The 19,746-nt window shown below is 38.1% G+C and overlaps 1 protein-coding gene across 1 annotated transcript in view; it reads right to left on the bottom strand.

The window, feature by feature from the left end:
• Nucleotides 1-1,734: 1,734 nt before the first annotated feature.
• TTC38 (tetratricopeptide repeat domain 38) overlaps nt 1,735-19,746 on the bottom strand; it is a 31,080-nt gene continuing 13,068 nt past the window's right edge. The window contains exons 3-14 of the mRNA XM_063446754.1: nt 16,966-17,047; nt 16,021-16,192; nt 13,253-13,426; nt 11,154-11,229; nt 9,638-9,757; nt 9,486-9,545; nt 8,486-8,524; nt 7,490-7,571; nt 6,753-6,918; nt 6,517-6,676; nt 3,031-3,104; nt 1,735-2,895 (exon numbers count right to left, since the gene is read on the bottom strand). Of these exons, the coding sequence (XP_063302824.1) occupies nt 2,802-2,895; nt 3,031-3,104; nt 6,517-6,676; nt 6,753-6,918; nt 7,490-7,571; nt 8,486-8,524; nt 9,486-9,545; nt 9,638-9,757; nt 11,154-11,229; nt 13,253-13,426; nt 16,021-16,192; nt 16,966-17,047 (1,299 nt within the window). The 3' untranslated portion in view covers nt 1,735-2,801. The remainder of the gene's footprint in view (nt 2,896-3,030; nt 3,105-6,516; nt 6,677-6,752; nt 6,919-7,489; nt 7,572-8,485; nt 8,525-9,485; nt 9,546-9,637; nt 9,758-11,153; nt 11,230-13,252; nt 13,427-16,020; nt 16,193-16,965; nt 17,048-19,746) is intronic.

The raw sequence follows: 19,746 nt of genomic DNA, 5'->3' as shown, positions 1-19,746 counted from the left end.
ATACATATTATATATATGTAACGTCATGCAAAGTGTATTTTAATATTAATATAAGTATATAAATAAATAGTAAAATACACTTAGAATGACGTTACATATATATAATATGTATATATATTATATATATAATAGATGTACATATATATATTATATATAAATACGTATAATTAAAATAATAAATAAATAAAATAATAAAATAAATAAATAAAATATTGAAACAAAATTTAATATAAATTATATATGCATATGTAATTTCATTCTAACTGTATTTTGTTATTAATATATATATATCGGTAACAAAATACACTTAGAATGACATTCTATATATATCTATCTATGTATAAAATACAAATAACCGCAAATATATATATATATAGATAAATACATATAATTACATAAAAGATTACATTAGTATACACGTAGAATTTAAATACCTATAAATGCATATATATTAAAATTCTACGTGTATATTTAAATAATCTTTTAACGTAATTATGTGATTTGATTAATTAAAATTTGATTGACATGCCTGACAACACAGGGAGAAAGTGCAGAGAATTTAATTCGCAAGCACTATATTTGACCCTGTAACTCTCCAAGACACCATAAAACCTGTACATAGGGGGTACTGTTTTACTCGGGAGACTTCACTGAACTCAAATATTAGTGTTTCAAACTGGTAAATTGTATTACAACAATGATATTTTAAGTAAAAGTGACGTTTTTCGCATTTTTTACAAGCGAACGGCACTTTTATGGTCTATATTATTGTTGTAATATGTTTTACGGTTTTAAAACACTAATATTTGTGTTTAGTGAAGTCTCCCGAGAATAACAGTACCCCCCATGTACAGGTTTTATGGTGTTTTGGAAAGTTAGAGAGTCACATATAAGGCTTGCATTTCATTTTTTTCACATTGAAATTTGCCAGATTGGTTATGTTGCCTTTGAGAGCGTATGGTAGCCCAGGAATGAGAATTACCCCCATGATGGCATACCATTTGCAAAAGTAGACAACCCGAGGTATTGCAAGTGGGGTATGTCCAGTCTTTCTTAGTAGCCACTTAGTCACAAACACTGGCCAAATATTAGTTTTTTGCTTTTTTCACACAAAAACAAATATGAACGCTAATTTTGGCCAGTGTTTGTGACTAAGTGGCTACTAAAAAAGACTAAACATACCCCACTTTCAATACCTTGGCTTGTCTAATTTTTCAAATGGTATGCCATTATGGGGGTAATTCTCTTTCCTGGGCTACCACACCGTCTCAAAGGTAACATTACTAATCTGGAAAATTTCAATTTGAAAATGGAACGTTCTATATTTGACCCTGTAACTTTCCAAAACACCATAAAACCTGTTAATGGGGGGTACTGTTGTACTCGTGAGACATCGCTGATTACAAATATGTGCATTTTTTTGCAGTAAAACCTAACAGTATTATGACATTCACAGCTAAAATGGCAGACGGAAATACAAATGTAAAAAAAAATCTTATTTTCTCACCTTTTTTTTATTTTATTCATAATAAATTATGTTCCATATATGAATAGTTAATGATAGATTAAAGCCCTGTTTCTCCTGAACAAAATGATATATAATAAGTGTGGGTGCATATAATTTGAAAGAGGGGAACTACGGGTGAACAGACATATAGCGCAAATTCCAGTTTTTGTTTACGTTTTGTTTTGATCAGAACGTGCACTATTGACTCCGTCCTGAAGGGGTTAATTTGAAGACAGTTATTTGATTATGAATTTAAAAAGGCATGAAAGGCACTCTGTTTATTATACACACTTAATCTATCCAGTAAATCTCAAATTTGAGGCAAAGCAGATAACTGCCCAAAAACAAGTCCAGAAATAAGCTTGATTATTATTATATTTATATAGAGCCAACAAATTCCGTAGCGCTGTACAATGGGTGGACTAATAAACATGTAATTGTAACCAGACGAGTTGGATACACAGGAATAGAGACATTGAGGGCCCTGCTCAATGAGCTTACATGCTACAGGGAGCGGGATATAGTGACACACAAGGTAAGGGCAGAATTAGTTTTAGTGATAGATGTCCGAAGCTCTTGATGGGAGATGGCCGCATGATTGTTGAATCATTATATTTTGGAAGCCTTTTTTTTATGTATGTGGCTATTTTTTTCAAGTGTCTCTGTCACAGGAACTTTTTTGTATAAATAATTTAAAAATTATATTTCCTGCAGAGTTTGATTACATTAATATAACTAATCTGAAGTAATGTGGCTTTGATTATTATTTGAAGCTTTTAGTGTGTTTTACGGTGAAGGTGAACCAGGCACCTCAATCTCTGGATGCCCATATTGCTGAACTAAAACGCCCAGTATACTCTGGGCATCTTCAGCATTCAAAGAGTTGTAGGGTATCAACATCCAGCAGAGCCGGTGATAGAGTTCCCTCAGAGATTTAGCGATAAAGCAAATAATAGGCTACTGAGAACATGTAACCCAAGCCACTCACAACCTAGGATTTCTGCCATTCAGATGCTACGATTCATATATTTAACTATACAGTACTAAGAAACTGTTTTGTTTGACTTTCCTGATGATGTGCTGAATGCGTACTATAGCCATAAGAAGCCAAGGCTAGCTTGAAATCCTATACACTATTTTTGATAATAATGAACAGATTAGATTTAAAGTTGTTTTGGAATATTTCCAGACGGAGCACTTTTTCAGATAACATTTAATATAATCATCTCTTTTTCTGTTACTCGGATTTGTCAGAATACGTTGTGGAAGAATAAATTGCTGGTACAAATCGTGTTCACGCCAGATTGTGGACAGCAGTGGTCTTTCTCATTAGCCTCTCAGTCAAAGGCGAATTTGGTCTCAAAATATCTCTTTCTATTAACAGGCATCTGTTGCAGGACAAAAAATAATAATTAGGGATATATGCTCTCTGAAAAATACCACAGCAGATGTCTTGTTTAGAATTAGATTCTTCATTGTGGACAACGAATAAAACGAAGAATGATGAACGAAGAGGTAAATACCTGGCTAAATTCTGATGAGGTTTGGATTTACTGTTGAGAGCTGCATGAATCAGGAGTTGGTTGAAGATGTCTCTCTAAAAATAAATAAAATATACATTACGGCTCACAATTTCAAGTACTAAGCAGGCCTGGTAGTCATGACCCGGGCAGTGAAGAAAGGGGGACCCAAACCATACTTCCACTCACCAGGGTTGGCTTTCCACTCACCTATGGCTAGCCTTGATATAGTACATAGTAATATAGGTTGAAAAAAAAGGTTGACACATGATATATTATTATTTATCCTCTAATAGCCTTTGTTGTCTGGGGAAGGAATGGATACAGTTACAGACAGAAAGACATAACAACTCTTTAATTAAATAGTAAAAAATGTACCTCAAAGGGACTCTCCAGTGCAAAGAAAACAGACCAGTTTTCCTGACACTGCAGGTTCCTGCAGTGCCCCCTTCCCTCCCACCCCCATCCCATGTTGCTGAAGGGGTTAAAACCCCATTAGTCACTTACCTGAATCCAGCGCCGATGTCCCTCGGTGCTGGGTCAGGTTCTGCCCACACTTCTCCCCCACCGACGTCAGCCGTTTATAAAAACGGCAATAACTACACTTGCAGGGTTAAGGGTGATGGGAGTTGGCACCCAGACCACTCCAATGGGCAGAAGTGGTCTGGGTGCCTGGAGTGTCCCTTTAACCCCTTAAGGACACATGACATGATTCCCTTTTATTCCAGAAGTTTGGTCCTTAAGGGGTTAAGTGAGCATTGGCAGTTTTAACAAATTCAGTAAAAGGCTGCAAAGAGTTCTCCTTAGGTTTAAAGGGACACTATAGTCACCTGAACAACTACAGCTTAATGTAGTTGTTCAGGTATGATCTATAGCTCCCTGCAGGCAATCTAATGTAAACACTGTATTTTCAGAGAAAATACAGTGTTTACATTGATTGATAGGAATATCTCCAGTGGCTGTCACTCAGACGGCCACCAGAGGAACTTCCTATCATGCAGGGCCCTAAAAAGGCCCTGTACACGTCAGACGTATTAAAATACGTCTGACGTGTGTAGGAGAGAGAAGGCACTGTGTGCGCGCCTTCTCTCTCCAGCCTGTCAGCAGAGGAGGGGGGCGGGCAAAGACCGCGAGCTGAGCTGTCAGTCAGCTCAGCTCGCGGCTGCGCGCATGCACGGTATTGCGCTCAGGACTTCAGAGGGCAGCATGAATGCCACCCTCTGAAGTATGCGCGCATGTGTGGCGAAGCCGCGCATGCGCACGAGGGAGCAATGATGCTTCCAAATGGAAGCGTCTGATTGCTCCCTGCTCGCGCCTGCCTAATTTGTCATTTTGACGAAATAGGGGGCGCGGCTTCACGAGGCTCCCGGCGCTGGAACCAGGTGAGTAAAAGACTCTGCCTGGAGAGTCCCTTTAAGCATAATTGAGCTTCAATTCCTCTTAATCAGTGATACCAACGTGAAAAAAATATATACAGGGTTATCCACTACAGTGCGAATTTGAATTGTGAATTTCAAATTCAAGGTAAATGGCTGAATTGTAAACCTCGTCTCAGTCAGCTATACTTCCACTTTACCTACTTTGACCTTGAATTTTAATTTCCCTTTGCATTTTAACTCTAATTAATAACCCAGACTATAAATAAAAACCTATTTCCACCAGATATATCGACAAATATGCAGCATTTGTGTACACATGTGTACTCTCCCGTTAACTGAGTGTTGAGAGAGTGTATTAATCTGACATGCAAGTCCCAGTGGTAATTACAGAAAGATGTGCAGATTGAATAGCTCCCCTTTAAAAAGAGAAAAAAGGGGGAACGCTCCTAATCAACCTGGTATTTGGAAAGAACACTAATTTATTGGACATGTACCTTGGATGTGTCCAAATGTGAAAAAGGTATCACTAAGGGAAAGCATATGAATATTTGGAAACACTAGATAAACATGTATCCTAACATAAGCAGTGAAACACTAACTTTATTAAACAAACTGTAGAGAGGATACAATGTGTCAGTGTCCAATAAATGCTTAATCTTGAAAAAAATGGATATGTCTCAATACCCCAATACCAATCAAGGCAAATTATGCTCAAATATAAATTGTATGGTGGTAGAGTAGTCCACAGAGGAAAAGAAAAGAAAATGTGATACCTTTAAATCTTAATAGAAGTTGTACAGATAGAACAGTAGAGACAGTATTGCACAAAATAAGGAGGGACACAAGCTGTCCATTTGAACAGAGCTTTAAAATTGCCTGGTTAAATGCTTGGGAGTAATAGAATAAGGTGGTAAATCAAATAAGGTACGAAATTCCCTGTTAGTCCACTATTCTAAGCTCCTGTAAACTCCCCCCAACACCTTCATGGGTGTTCTATCCTTGGTAGAACGCTGTGCTATGTCCCCTTCCACTGCTATCATTAGACTAGTCCAGCTTCTATTGAAAAATAAACAGACATTCTGCTAACGAAAATAGGAAAAAATAATAAATAAATAAGTGATGTGCTCAGTGAGTGAGGGAGATCCAAAACGAAAAACCCGACGCGCGTTTCAGAGTACAAGACTCCTTCGTCAGGGGCTGAAAATTGCCGCCCAATCCCCCCCGTATTTAAATCTGAGCTGGTCAATCGGAGGGTGAATATCGTCATTGATGACGTGTCGCTGTGCGACCACGTGGGATTGCTGTGGGCGGGGTCTAAGCCACCGCGTCAGAATGATTGGCAGCTAGTTTGCCTCCCTCTATACCCAAAATACCGGCGATCTGTAAAGAAGTTGTGACATTATATTTGAGCTTCCACATTTGGCAGGGGAGCATTAATGATCTCTCTTACTGTCAGTGTTAGATGAATACATGTGGAAATCTGCCCATAATTCTTAATGTACTTATCGATCGCTTTTTATTATGTACAAAATAAAGCCTTGAATTAAAGGTATAGACTCCCCCATTCTGTTGTGTCAATTTTGATTAGAGAGGAGTATCATTTAATATCTCTTATTTTGTAGAGGTATATATTTGTAAAGATATATTTTGTAAAGATATATACCCACCAATTCTTATGTATCAATTTTTGATTAGAGAAGAGTGTCTTCTGATCTGTCTCTTATCATTTAAAGATGTAGACCCACTAATACTTTTTATGTCTCAATCATTAAAGAAGAGTATCTTCTGTAATCTATTATCACTTGATGAGATATATTCAAATCAAGACAATGAGTGTGTACTTTCATTAATGTTTGATCTTTCATATTAAAATGAAGCAAACTGAGTGGTAGAGGGGGGGGGGGAGAAAAGGAGGGGGGGGAGGGGAGGAAGGGCAATAAGAATGTTCAACTAGATGTGCTATTTGTGATTCAAAAATTAGTCCCAGTGGTATCCCATCGTTTGGTGTCTGTTAAGTCTAATCACATTGTCCTGTACATTGTGAAGTTAAGTTGTCTGTAGTAGTAAACGCAAAGCGTTTTAACTAAAAAGGTCCATTTCAGGTCATTACCTGCGCATGGCTTCCTCCTATATCAGGGACCTGGTATCGGATTGGATGCAGCAGGTCTACCACCTTGTCATAATTCCCAGCATCAAACTCAATCAATGCCTGGCACAGCGGGAAACCCAGCTGGTTGGTTAGTACATGCTGGTGGTTTTCTCCTGGAGACCTGGAAATAAAATGCGGTAAAGGAAGAGCTGCATGCCTTATTAGCCAAGAACGTGTATCTAAATGTGCTCACTCACTTTGCCACTTCCTGTAAGGATTCCATAAGTTGGTTCGTCATCCCATGATCCTTTGAGCCCAAGGAGGACATAAGGAAGTGAAGGTCGTTGAAAATCAGAACATGATCATTGGTGTGCTTCTTTGTAATGTTTAGGATTTTGTTCCACCTGTCTCCCACATCCACACCTGGAGGGGAATAAACAGATATGCACAGAAAAACAAATTAAATTGTTTTGGTTTATTCCAAAAAAATGTAGTTTGTGAGCAACTTATTGTTAGAGCTATGCAGTGTTTCTAAATTCAATAAAAGGTTTTGCTTAGTTAATACATTTCGGAAGACCATTTATCTTTATGGAAATGAATGCATCCAAAAGGCAGCCGTCACTCACAGCAACCCCCTGCAGGGAGATATTCATTCACTCAGAACAGTCATTCAACGAATGGTGTCAAACTAAATTCATTCAATGGTCCATTCATTGTTATATCGATCATATTACTCTCTTACTACAGCAGTTATATGGGAGTTGCCTGGGTCTCACATTACCAGTAAAACGTCCATTTAACCAAGCAATATCAGGTGCTTTACACTTTACATTCATTTGCTTATAAAAGGTTTATATTATACTATTACTTGTAAAAAAATCCTTGATGCACCGAAAGCTCCCATATAAGGACAGGATGTGGTATTATAATCCTAATAGTTACTCTATAACAGTTATGCAGCTTTAGACGTAACGTTGGTTTCACAATGTCTTACCTTCCATCTGAAGTCTGTACAACATCGACGTATTATCTACAATATCCAGCATACTCTCACTCGTTAAACAAGAAGGTGCAATCTGAGGAAAGGAAAGCATGATTCATTGACTGGAAGTTTTATTGTCACATTTTAAGGGAACAGTCTTGGCACTAAAATCACTTTTTCTTTATGAGATGAATTTGGTTCGTAGATGCTGCCCCTGTGGGGTTTTTTTTGTGGTTTTTTTTTGCAATTCCGAAGCCTGTAGGTCAGTCAAACAGCCACTAGGAGCTTTGGACTAATATGGTTCAGTAATCGAATATAATTTATGCACAGTTTCCGTATATATAGAGTACACTGCTGCCAGAAACGTAGGATTGGCGAATCGCAGAGATAGATGTGCTTCCTCAATGCTTGTCTATGAAAGTATTTAATAGGACAGCATTCATAATGATCGAGACAGGGATTTTAAAACTGATTTTTTTTTTTTTTTATTAATGAGAAGGGAAATACATACAACAAAAAAATATTAAAGAAACACAGTGGAAACAACGCGAGATTTTTAAAACAGTAGTCTTTTAATAAAAAAAAATCAAGCAACAAACAAAAAAAACAACATGCTTTATAAATGCACGTGCAACATTAAGCAATACAGAGTGCACAGGAATGAAGTGATACGAGGAAGATTAGAAGGTGCCATATAGTTTATCAGGCCAGGCATGGTAGCCACCTGCCTGGACTCTGATATCATCTACTCAGTGGGGATATTAGAAAAGGAAACATATTTTATATAAATGTTGAAGTCAGGGATTTGGCCATGAGGTATATAACGCTACAAAGGATGTGGGTGAGCTAAATACAGTTCTGTCAGCAGGTTTGAGTATGCAATAACAAAAAGAAAAAAATTATATTTATTAAATAAGCACCAACGGATTGGACAGGCTGTATACATTTTCAAAATGAAACTATTGTAATTACCTTTAATCAGAGCTGCAGTGGTTTAGGGGTACTTACATGCTTGTCATACAGAGTTAGTGCAGCCTCATATTCACCCTGAAAGAAAGCAGTCAGGGCGAGATATGAATATATGGATTATATTATAAACCTCAGATTGTCAGTCTAACGCACTTATTCACTGAACGGTCAGTTGACTTCAGAACAAATTACTCAGAAAAATTATATCAGTTGCATTTTTCAGATTTGCTGATTCGGCCCATATTTTGCAATGTGCCATAAATTGCCATTCAGTGAGTAAACCCTTTAGTGTAAATGAAAGTACTTATACGTCTCTATTTTTCTTTATATAATAAATTTTCCATCAAATTTCGAAAGAAAATATATTCTTTGTTAAAGGAATGAAAATCTAATCTCTACCTTTAGTATATGACCGGATCCTTCAGCCATGCACACCTTGGGTCAGACAGTGTATGAATTTGATGTCTCTGTGCTGGGAGTGAAGCTGGGAAGACCATAGAGACTATATTGAGGTTTTCAATCACTGTCTGACCAAAGGTGTGTGTATATGGCTGAAGGATCCTGTCCTGTACTAAAGGTTGGGGTAAGTTCTCATCAGGTTTCTACATATCCTTCATTTAACACAGAATCTATTTCCTTTGAGAACTTGATGACATAATCAATACATAAAAAATAGTGTTACAGTGACAGTTGTCCTTTACGTCCCATTTCAGCTGCCACAGTGATTTATTCTCATAATATTTATAATGTTTATACTATTGAAGATATTCAAGGTTATTCCCTAAAGTGAGAAATGTGGGGAATTCAAAGCGAGTTTCAAATTGAAGGTTAAAATAGCCAAACTGGAAAACATGTCCAAGTCGGCAATGCTTTGAGTTCGGTCATTTAGAGCTTAAATTAGGAATTGACTTTGAATTACTGACAATTCTCAGTTTAGTAAATAACTGTGATTGTAACAGTGTAAGGTAGAGAATATATGTATTTATAGAACTATAATAAAATACAGTATTCCAGGAAGATTGCAGAGCCACATGCCAACCTTTTCAATGAGATACAGTGCCCAGTGCCAGTAGACATGACAAGCCAGCATGTCGCTCCCCTGCAAGACAATGTGTACAGCGTTAAACGTTACCATCAACGTGCTGCATTATATTACAGGCGTATAATCACAGAGAGTACAGTCAGTCTTACATTCCAGTTCCTTTCTGTCTTCTGCATGAAGGACAGTCCATTCTCTACATCGGCCTTCATCTCGTGGACGTGAGCAATGGTATGGACCGACCAGGAATCCTTCTGGTTCACAGCCAAAGCCTATAATCAGCAAGTGACACGGAGGAGAAAATTGCAATTAAAAAAAGAAACCATATGAAATGTGGGTCCCAAAGTTATTTACTTTTAATAAAAGTGTTTATTTACTTCTATTAATCGGATATACTGTATAAGGTTGTTGGGCAAAGTCTATTTAAGGATATTGCGGATCTAGGGGGCAATTACATTTTTAATTTTTTAAATGCATGTGATGAGGCTTACCCCTATTGACTATATAACCCACTATACTTGTTCAGAAAATGCTGGATCAGTGAGTGAAACACTGACTGCAAGATAATGCAGGGCCACTGGGGGCCAGCAATAAAGAACAGAGATTATTATAATGGGGGGGGGGGGGGGGGGGAGGGGGGTTAAAATAAAATGAATAAAGGTTTCATTTCAATATTATTGCTGCACCCCAGACAAAACTAACTAACTAGTCACCAGAGCAACTACAGCTTATTGAATTTGTTCTGGTGAGTAGAATCATTCCCTTCAGGCTTTTTGCTCTAAACACTGTTTTTTCAGAGGAAATGCAGTGTTTTCATTACAGCCTGCCGATACCTCCACTGGCCACTCCTTAGATGGATGCTAGAGGTGCTTCCTGAGGCAGTGCTGCACAGTGTGACTGCTATTCAGTGTCTACACCCTCTGCATGGAGACACTGAACTTTCCTCATAGAGATGCATTGATTCAATGTATCTCTGTGAGGAAATGCTTATTGGCCAGGACCCTGTTTGAATCATGCTGGCTCTGCCTCCTTGTCAGTCTCAGCCAATCCTATGGGAAAGTATTGTGATTGGCTCAGACCACCACCTCTGATGATGTCAGCATACATGGGCAGTTTACAGGCAGAGGCAGCAGCTTCAGACTTGAATACAAGTAAGATTTTACTATATTTAAGGTGGCAAGAGGGGGCCAGGGGGGATAGATGGTGGTTTTAACACTAGAGGGCCATAAATATATGTTTGTGTTCCTGACCCTATAGCGCTCCTTTAATAGTCTAAGATGTGAAATATAAAACATTAATATAGTACACACAAATAATATTATAATTCAACTACTTAATTTGTACACAAAAACATGTAAATTTGGCACAATGGTCATTTTGTGAAATACTTGATTCTTGAAGATAGCATGAAATTATGTTAAATGTAAAATTTAAACAATTGCTGATTATCTTTGCTAAAAATTAAGGGTAGGTTCAGCAAACAATCCCTTATATTGAAATGTAGACAATAAGCGTCACCACACTTCTATGCCAAGATATACGGTAAATTAATAATGCAGAATTTATTTTGATTGGAACTTACATAGAATTATTTGACTAAACAGCATAAGAAGAGCAAAACAACTATAAATTCACATTAATAAACGAATAGATTGTTTTTATTTTTACCTCACTAGCCACCTTCAGAGCTTCGTCATAAAAGTTTGTTTCAAGAAGCCCAAAAGAGTGCATGCCTCTGATGTAACTGGAAAAGGAACAGAATAACACGGCTCTGAGTGCAGTCCGCTTTTCCAGTGGATACAATTAATAGAGCTCATTAAAACTAATTAAGTAAATCGTTAATGGGAGTATCTAAGAGTGTACAGCAATTCTGCCTCTGCCAATTGCGGTTTGACTACAGTTCACATAATCCCTGAGTGAGCAGGTCTGTAAACACGAGCATACTAGAAGACTAAATGGGACATCCTCTTGCCAAACAGATGTTTTTCTATCCTGTGCGCAAATTAAAGAGCAACATTTCAAGCTGTACAATCCCCTCAAGGTGTCCAAACAGCTCGCTCAGTTATGAAGCAGTCTAACCTACCTCTTGGGCGCATTACCATGGCTTGACGCTGTGGTACCAGCGATTAGAAACAGGACGTGAAACCCAGCGGTTTTCAGAGCACCCGGGCACATGGGGTAAAGCACAAGTAAAGTTACAGCCAATATAATAAGACAGTGGTGTCACTATGGTAACTATGGTAACTTGGCAATAGATGCTGGGTACAGACGGTGATGTGGGAGAAGGAGGACTATTGTACTACATATGAGAAGACAGGTTCACTAGCCAATAAGAAGGCATAGGAGTCAGCTCATTATCGTGTTTCAGACTACAATCCACAGCAGCCGCAGGGCTAGAAATTGGCCACAAAGAGTACTTTTAGATCAAGAATGTCCAACTCCAGCTCTCAATGGCCAGCGACACACATTCAAGGTTATTCATAAAAGTAAGAATCGTACAGAACCCAAAGTGAATTTCAAATTTGAGGCCAAATCTCCCCAACTGAAATTCAGCATTCTACTGCCTTAAGCCAGTATAATTATTTATATAATGCCAACATATTCTACAGCACTGCACAATAGGTGAAACAAAAAAAAATGTTCAACATACATAGATAGATAAGAGGGTCTTTGACCAAACAAGCTTACAATCTAAAAGGATGATGGACAAATACAGAGAGGGAAGTGAGGGATCAAATGATAGGTGTATACCTAAAGGCACGTTGGGGTGTTTGGGAGGAGGCACAGTAGATGGGAGACAGCAGACAAGGGTGGTTAGAAATGAGTAGAGGAGAACAGATGGGCTTTTCTAAACACGTGTATTTTTAGTTTTTTTTTTTTAAGGACTGCAGAGCTGGGGACAGTTGGATGTCCTGCGGGAGGGTATTCCATAAGGAAGGAGCAGCCTGAGAGAATACTTGCAGGCGAGTGTTTGGGGTGCGGGTACGAGAACAGGACAGTAACAAGTCGTCGGCGTAACGAAGAGGCCAAGCTGGGGAATATCTGCTAATATGGGAGGAGATATAAGCAGGGGCAGAATTATGGAGAGCTTTGCAGGTAAGCATGAGAACTTTGAATTAAATCCTAAACGAAGAAGGAAGCAACTATAGAGACCGACAGAGGGGTAAAGTTTGAGAGTTGTAAGTTATAGGAGTCCCACAGAGACATTCATTATGGAGTGGAGAGGGGCAGTACATAACATGAATGTGCAAGGCATGGATCGTCCTAACAGGAAATGAATAAATCTGGACCCATAAACTATCCTTCCTTTGAATAATGTGACATATTATCAATTGTCAATATTATGATGGCTTTATAGCACGCATCTCCAGCTACTTGATATCTTGCTTAATTACTTTCTCATTTCTTTTTACATTTTCACAGTAGCTGCAAATTTACTTGAATTCTTTTTGGCCATCTTCATCCATTCCCCCCGCTTGCTGCCTCAACTCCCTGCTATAAACCTTTAGATTGTAGGCTGCAGATATCTAGCCAATTACTTTGTATAAAAGTGCTTTGATCACTAGCTCTCAGCTCCCGGCAGAATCAGCTCTAACTTTTGTGTTTGTCCATGTACTGTGTTGTCCTTTGCCTTGATTGTACTGCGCTACAGAATATGCGGTCACTTGATAAATACTAATTATAATGTGAATATTTTTATTGTTGAAAAGATAATAAAAGTGAGCAGGTCCATTGCCGGTGGAAGAAATCGTGAAAGGTTTACCTACCTGCACAAGGGATCTTTAGGGGTCCAGTATGGAAGGACGCGGGCTACAGAATCTCTCATTTGTGTTCTGTATCCGAGATAGAAATATGTATCGTGAGCAAACTTTATGGCTAAGAGATCTGTTGGGTGCGTCAATAAAATCGCCTCCCAGAGATCACCCGCCTTAGGGAGATTTCTAGAAGAAAAAACAAAAAATGTATCAGCTAGCAGTCAGAGCAGACATTTAAAAATATACAGATGTTATAACAATAAAGGTGGCTATGGAAAGAAAGCTTAATAAAAATGTGCATGATTTATTCAAGAATAGTTTTAACTCTACAAACAATAAAAATGATGTTTTAAACAGAATGTTCTCAGTTTCTGTAGATTGGGGGAATCACTCTGCACATCTCACTTCCTGCCATGTCTTATAGAAGATCACACTCCATCCTGCTTTAAATAGTTAATAACACATTACAAGTATCTTACCAAGTCCTAGATTGGACATCAAGTAAAACAACTGATAGTTCTAGTCTGGGACAGGGTGTTTACACCTCAAAAAAAAAAAAAAAAAGGATGTTTATCAACCAAGTAAAAATTCAGTAACCACATGGGATAAACAGCCGTGGAATCCTCCTCAAACTACTGAATCTATTTAAGTAATGCTATTTGCTTTACTTAATGCTCTTATTGGTATTAGCATCTTCCGATTTAATTGTGCGTTGGGAATCATAGAAACATAGAATGTGACGGCAGATAAGAACCATTCGGCCCATCTAGTCTGCCCATTTTTCTAAATACTTTCATTAGTCTCTGGCCTTATCTTATAGTTAGGATAGCCTTATGCCTATCCCACGCATGCTTAAACTCCTTTACTGTGTTAACCTCTACCACTTCAGCTGGAAGGCTATTCCATGCATCCACTACCCTCTCAGTAAAGTAATACTTCCTGATATTATTTTTAAACCTTTGCCCCTCTAATTTAAGACTATGTCCTCTGGTTGTGGTAGTTTTTCTTCTTTTAAATATAGTCTCCTCCTTTACTGTGTTGATTCCCTTTATGTTTTTTAATGTTTCTATCATAACACCCCTGTCTCGTCTTTCCTCCAAGCTCCTTTAACTTTTCCTTATATGTTTTATCCTGCAATCCATGAACCAGTTTACTAGCCCTTCTGTGAACTCTCTCTAAAGTATCAATATCCTTTAGAAGATACGGTCTCCAGTACTGTGTACAATACTCCAAGTGAGGTCCCACCAGTGTTCTGTACCATGGCATGAGCACTTCCCTCTTTCTACTGCTAATACCTCTCCCTATACAACCAAGCATTCTGCTAGCATTTCCTGCTGCTCTATTACATTGTCTGCCTACCTTTAAGTCATCAGAAATAATCACCCCTAAATCCCTTTCCTCAGATATTGCGGTTAGGACTCTATAAAATATTCTGTACTCTGCCCTTGGGTTTTTACGTCTAAGATGCATGATCTTGCACTTATCCACATTAAATGCTGCCACAACTCTGACCATTTTTCTAGTTTACCTCAATCATTTGCCATTTGGCTTATCCATCCTGGAACATCAACCCTGTTACATATCTTAGTATCATCAGCAAAAATACATACCTTACCATCAAGACCTTCTGCAATATCACTAATAAAAATATTAAAGAGAATGGGTCCAAGTACAGATCCCTGAGGTACCCCACTGGTGACAAGCCCATGCTTTGAATATACTCCATTGACTACAACCCTCTGTTGCCTGTCACTCAGCCACTGCCTTACCCATTCAACAATATTGGAATCCAAACTTAAATATTGCAGTTTATTGATAAGCCTTCTATGTGCAACATTGTCAAAAGCCTTACTGAAATCTAGGTAAGCAATGTCTACTGCACCACCCTGATCTATAATTTTAGTTACCCAATAAAAAAAATCAATAAGATTAGTTTGGCATGATCTCCCTGAAGTAAACCCATGTTGTCTCTGATCTTGAATCCATGTATTTTTAGATGTTCAACAATCCTATCCTTTAACATGGTTTCCATCACTTTCCCCACTACTGAAGTTAGGCTTACTGGCCTATAGTTGCCCGACTCCTCCCTATTACCTTTCTTGTGAATAAGCACAACATTCGCTAACTTCCAATCTTCTGGGACTACTGTTAACAATGATTAATTTAATAAATCCGTTAATGGTTTTGCTAGTACACCACTAAGCTATTTTAATAGCTTTGGGTGTATTCCATCAGGTCCCATTGACTTGTCTTTACTTTTGACAGTTGAAATAGAACCTCTTCCTCTGTAAACTCACATGTAACAAATGACTAATTTGTCCTTTTTCCTAACTGAGGCCCATTTCCTTAATTTTCATCTGTAAATACTGAACAAAAATATTCATTGAGGCAGTCAGCTAGACCTTTATCCTCTTCTACATACCTTCCTTCTTTTGTTTTTAATCTAACTAATCCTTGTTTTACTTTCCTTTTCTAATTTATGTATCTAAAAATGTTTTGTCCCCTTTTTTACTGACTGTGCTATTATCTCTTATGTGTGAGATTTAGAAGCTCCTATAACTTGCTTAGCCTCTTTCTGCCTAATCATGGACTGCTAATAGTATTTGAGTATGAAAGTAACATCTGCCCAGTCTTTAGTTTACGTTTTTACACATTTTCATAATGTTCTTTATAGAATGCATGCTTTCTTACAGTACTTAGACTTCTTTGCAATACAAAACGACAAAAAAATGAAATGAAAAGACAACATGGAAAACAGTTCATTACATTTTACAAGTTACCCTTTTGCGAATGTCTGTATGGCAGCAACATGCAACTTCTCCCTATCAGTCAACGCCTGTGACTTTGAAAGTTCACCCATTATCTTTAATGAATTAGCCAGATCCTTGTCAATCAATGCTGAACGACCGGTTCCAATCAGCTCCAGACCATTGTGTAGAACGTGACCCATAACTGCGTGGAACAATAAAGTGATTCAAATGACAAGGTTTTTTTTATTATTACTATTATTATTATGTTTCTAGCAAGAATAGACAAGTGTTATATTTATTACACTGGGAACTGGTTTAAAAAGATTCTAATGTTCATTATGCAAAAATATAGATGAAATGATAAGTTACAGTTCGGAATCACACCACTTAATTATTTTAAAGGATTATGCAAGACATGAATGTAAAATAATTATTCCATGCTTTTAGAACTAAGAATTTAAATGGTGTGCAAACTTCAAACTACAATTTTAATAGTTTTAGATTTTAGAATAATTTGTTTAACTGTAGTGTAAACTACATACAAATATGTTGGCTATATATTAAAGAAATTCATCTTCCCAATTATTAAACTGGTGACAGACAGAATGGGCTTTGGTGAAATCATTTATAAATAGTTTGACAAAAAGAGACAATACCCATAACATGCTAGCAACATGTGATTCAAGTATCCACACACAGTAATATTTTAACTACTGTGATCAATAAAGTCTGTAACAACTTCAAGAAACATTACTTGTCTTAAAATAACCTTGTTATCGTTTTCGTCTAGTGCCAAAATATTACAAATTATTTACCGTCATGAAACACTCCATTTCTACTTTGATGTGAGAAAACGAATGTGTATCTAACTTTACGAACAAATTATTGCGATTTGATGATTAGCAGATTTTCTCTATTCCTTATTATTTATATAGAAAAAGTATTCTATGGCCATGCTACAACATTTTTACCTACCAAAGTTCGGATCAGCAGCTTTTATTCTGGAAATACATCCCTCGATTCCTCCCAGGGTGGCATCATTTGTCCATGTGGCATACTGACAACAGAAATGTTACCATTTATTGTTCATTGTGGATAATACCACAGATTGAATATACACGCATACACATTACTATTTACTACGGTGATAATTAGGAGCAAAGTGAATTTCACATTTAAAGCCAGTGCAGCTGAACTGAAACCAAAGCTGGCTTAGAGAATTGTTTCAGTGCTAATATTTTCCACCTAAAATTTGAGTTCTCACTTTAGTGGTATTAGGTCTGAGAAAACATCTGCAATAAGATATAAAGTATTCATCAAGGGCTCCAAATGACCACAAAAAGTAATTTAACATATTGCGTAGCTGTGTAAAATGACACCAGGCCAGATTTCATAGAGATTGTTAAGTTGTTAAACTTGTTGGAAGATAAGAAGTTGGGACAAAGGTTTTACGAAGTCTCAGACAGGTAAATCAGAGCTGCCATCAGCAGACGCATGCTAAATAAAATTGCTGACTTTAAAACACAGATTTAAATGTTTATAAAATGTATGAGATTTAGGAACCATCGTACTCACTCAAAAAGTCACAGATCTTTAATATTAACTATCTACCGCACATTTTTCCTGTATTATACATCCTAGTATCTCAAACCATGGTACGTGTAACGGGCTAAGGAACAATAGAGACTACTCTTCACGATCTTCCAGCATTGCTCCCTCGCACACCCTTTGGTGAAGCCGGGAGTTGAGTTAAAATGTCACTTTGGCCTCGGCATCACTAAACAGGGCATGAGGGAGCAGTGCTTGTTGGAAAAGCACAAAGATGACTGCAGCCCAACACTGGACCCCAGGGAAAGGATCCACTTTAGCTCTCCTATGCAGGCTGGGTGGTCTTAAATAAAAATTTGTTAGTGTTTATGAGAGAATGTGTATGTGTCTGTCAATGAGTGTGTGTGTGTGCCTGTCTGGGAAATTGTGTGTATGCGGGGTTTGTGTGTCAGTGTTCATTACATCAGTGAGTGTGTCTGTCAGTGCCCTCTGTTTATAAATGTGTGTGTCAGTGTCCTTTGTGTGTATGTGTGTCAGTTGCCTGTGTGTAAATGTGTGTGTATCAATGTCCTCTGTGTGTAAATGTGTGTGTGTCAGTGACCTCTGTGTGTAAATGTGTGTCCGTTTCCTGTGGGCCTGACACCCCAATACAGTGGCACCATTCATCCCAAGAGCTGGATCCGAAGATCGCCCCACCACCTGACTCTACCTGGAAGTCGTGTTGGCTCTATCGATCCTATCCCCCCCCCCCCCCCGATACCTCCCTAGGTTAGGGGTACCTAACAAAGCAATGTGTATAAGCTAATCTAAACACACATCACCATCTGTATTACCACCTCCAAGATTACCTTATCAAGGTCCATAGTTCTCCCTGAACACTTTGCTCCACGTTTCCTCAGTGATATAATTATAATCTGTAAACTCCCTGGTCCTCACCCAACCAGTATAACAGTGAGTTTCATTTATCTGTCCTACTAACATTGAGCTTTACCTCTTGACTTTATACCAATCCTTTTGTAATACCCCACAACGTATCAATCTCTGTGAAAGCCTCATAGGCCCCTGCTAACCTTTCTCTCGATATACGTTGTTCAAACATGTTTAATGTTAAAAAATGTATGCAATTTCATCATGTCACATGAAAAGCCAAGTTGCAAAATCGCATTTCGCTGTTGTGGCATCTGGAAGGCTGTAAGAAGTCTTGAGGATACACCTCCAAGTGTCCAGTTATATCCTACATGTGGGGAGTATTAAATACCACTGTATGCTGTTTTACTCAGAGCTGGTTATAGCTCTCCCAATTGTAAGTTGGCACTCTTAGGACCTCAGTGTTGTCTGTAGTTGCAGTTAACCTACGTTATTGCACCATTGGGTTTTTCTCCCTTTTATGTATTTTATATGCTGACACTTATCTGGAATGCTGTAAGACGTCTTGAGGATACACCTCCAAGTGTCCAGTTATATCCTACATGTGGGGAGTATTAAATACCACTGTATGCTGTTTTACCTAGAGCTGGGCATAGCTCTTTGAATTGTGAGTTGGCACTTCTCTACTTCTATGTTGTTCGTGATCCAGCTTTCCTAAAACGGTTTTTCATTATTGGTCTCTATTTTTTCTTTTGTATTTCATATTTACCACTGAGGATTCAAAGCGAGGACTGAAGAATATACACTCCAGGTCTTCGCTGTACTCTAAGAGACTCTTTATATTATTGCTTATTTTTGTTTATTATCTCTCATTGTCCTACTTAGCGCACCCTGTATTTGTTGTATCTTGTTCTCTCCATTCTTTGAAGGGTTTGAGGGTTACCCTTCCCCTCAGGTGTGCAGCTCTATTCTCCCCTGTGATCAGTACTGTAGCACTGTTCCTCTCCTATTTTATTTAATTTTTTCGCTGTTGTGGCATAGCCGGTATAAATGTTTTATTTCTCTGGCATGAAAAATAAAGAATTTAAAATAAATGTGTGTCAGTGTCCTCTGTGTGCAACTGTAAATGTGTGTGTCAGTGTCCTCTGTGTGTAAATGTGTGTGTCTGTTTCCACTGTGCGTAAATGTGTGTGTCAGTGTTCACTGAGTATAAATGTGTGTCAGTGGCCTCTGTATGCAACTATAAATGTGTGTGTCAGTGTTCTCTGTGTGCAGGGCCGGCGCTACCATAAGGCGGCCCAGGCGGCCGCCTTAGGGCGCACCGGCGCTGGGGGGCGCAAA

This window comes from Pelobates fuscus, chromosome 3 (assembly GCF_036172605.1).
Source record: "Pelobates fuscus isolate aPelFus1 chromosome 3, aPelFus1.pri, whole genome shotgun sequence".
NCBI lineage: Eukaryota > Metazoa > Chordata > Amphibia > Anura > Pelobatidae > Pelobates > Pelobates fuscus.
The sequence above is the reverse complement of the archived record's forward strand: the minus strand, read 5'-3'. Positions and strand labels throughout refer to the sequence as shown.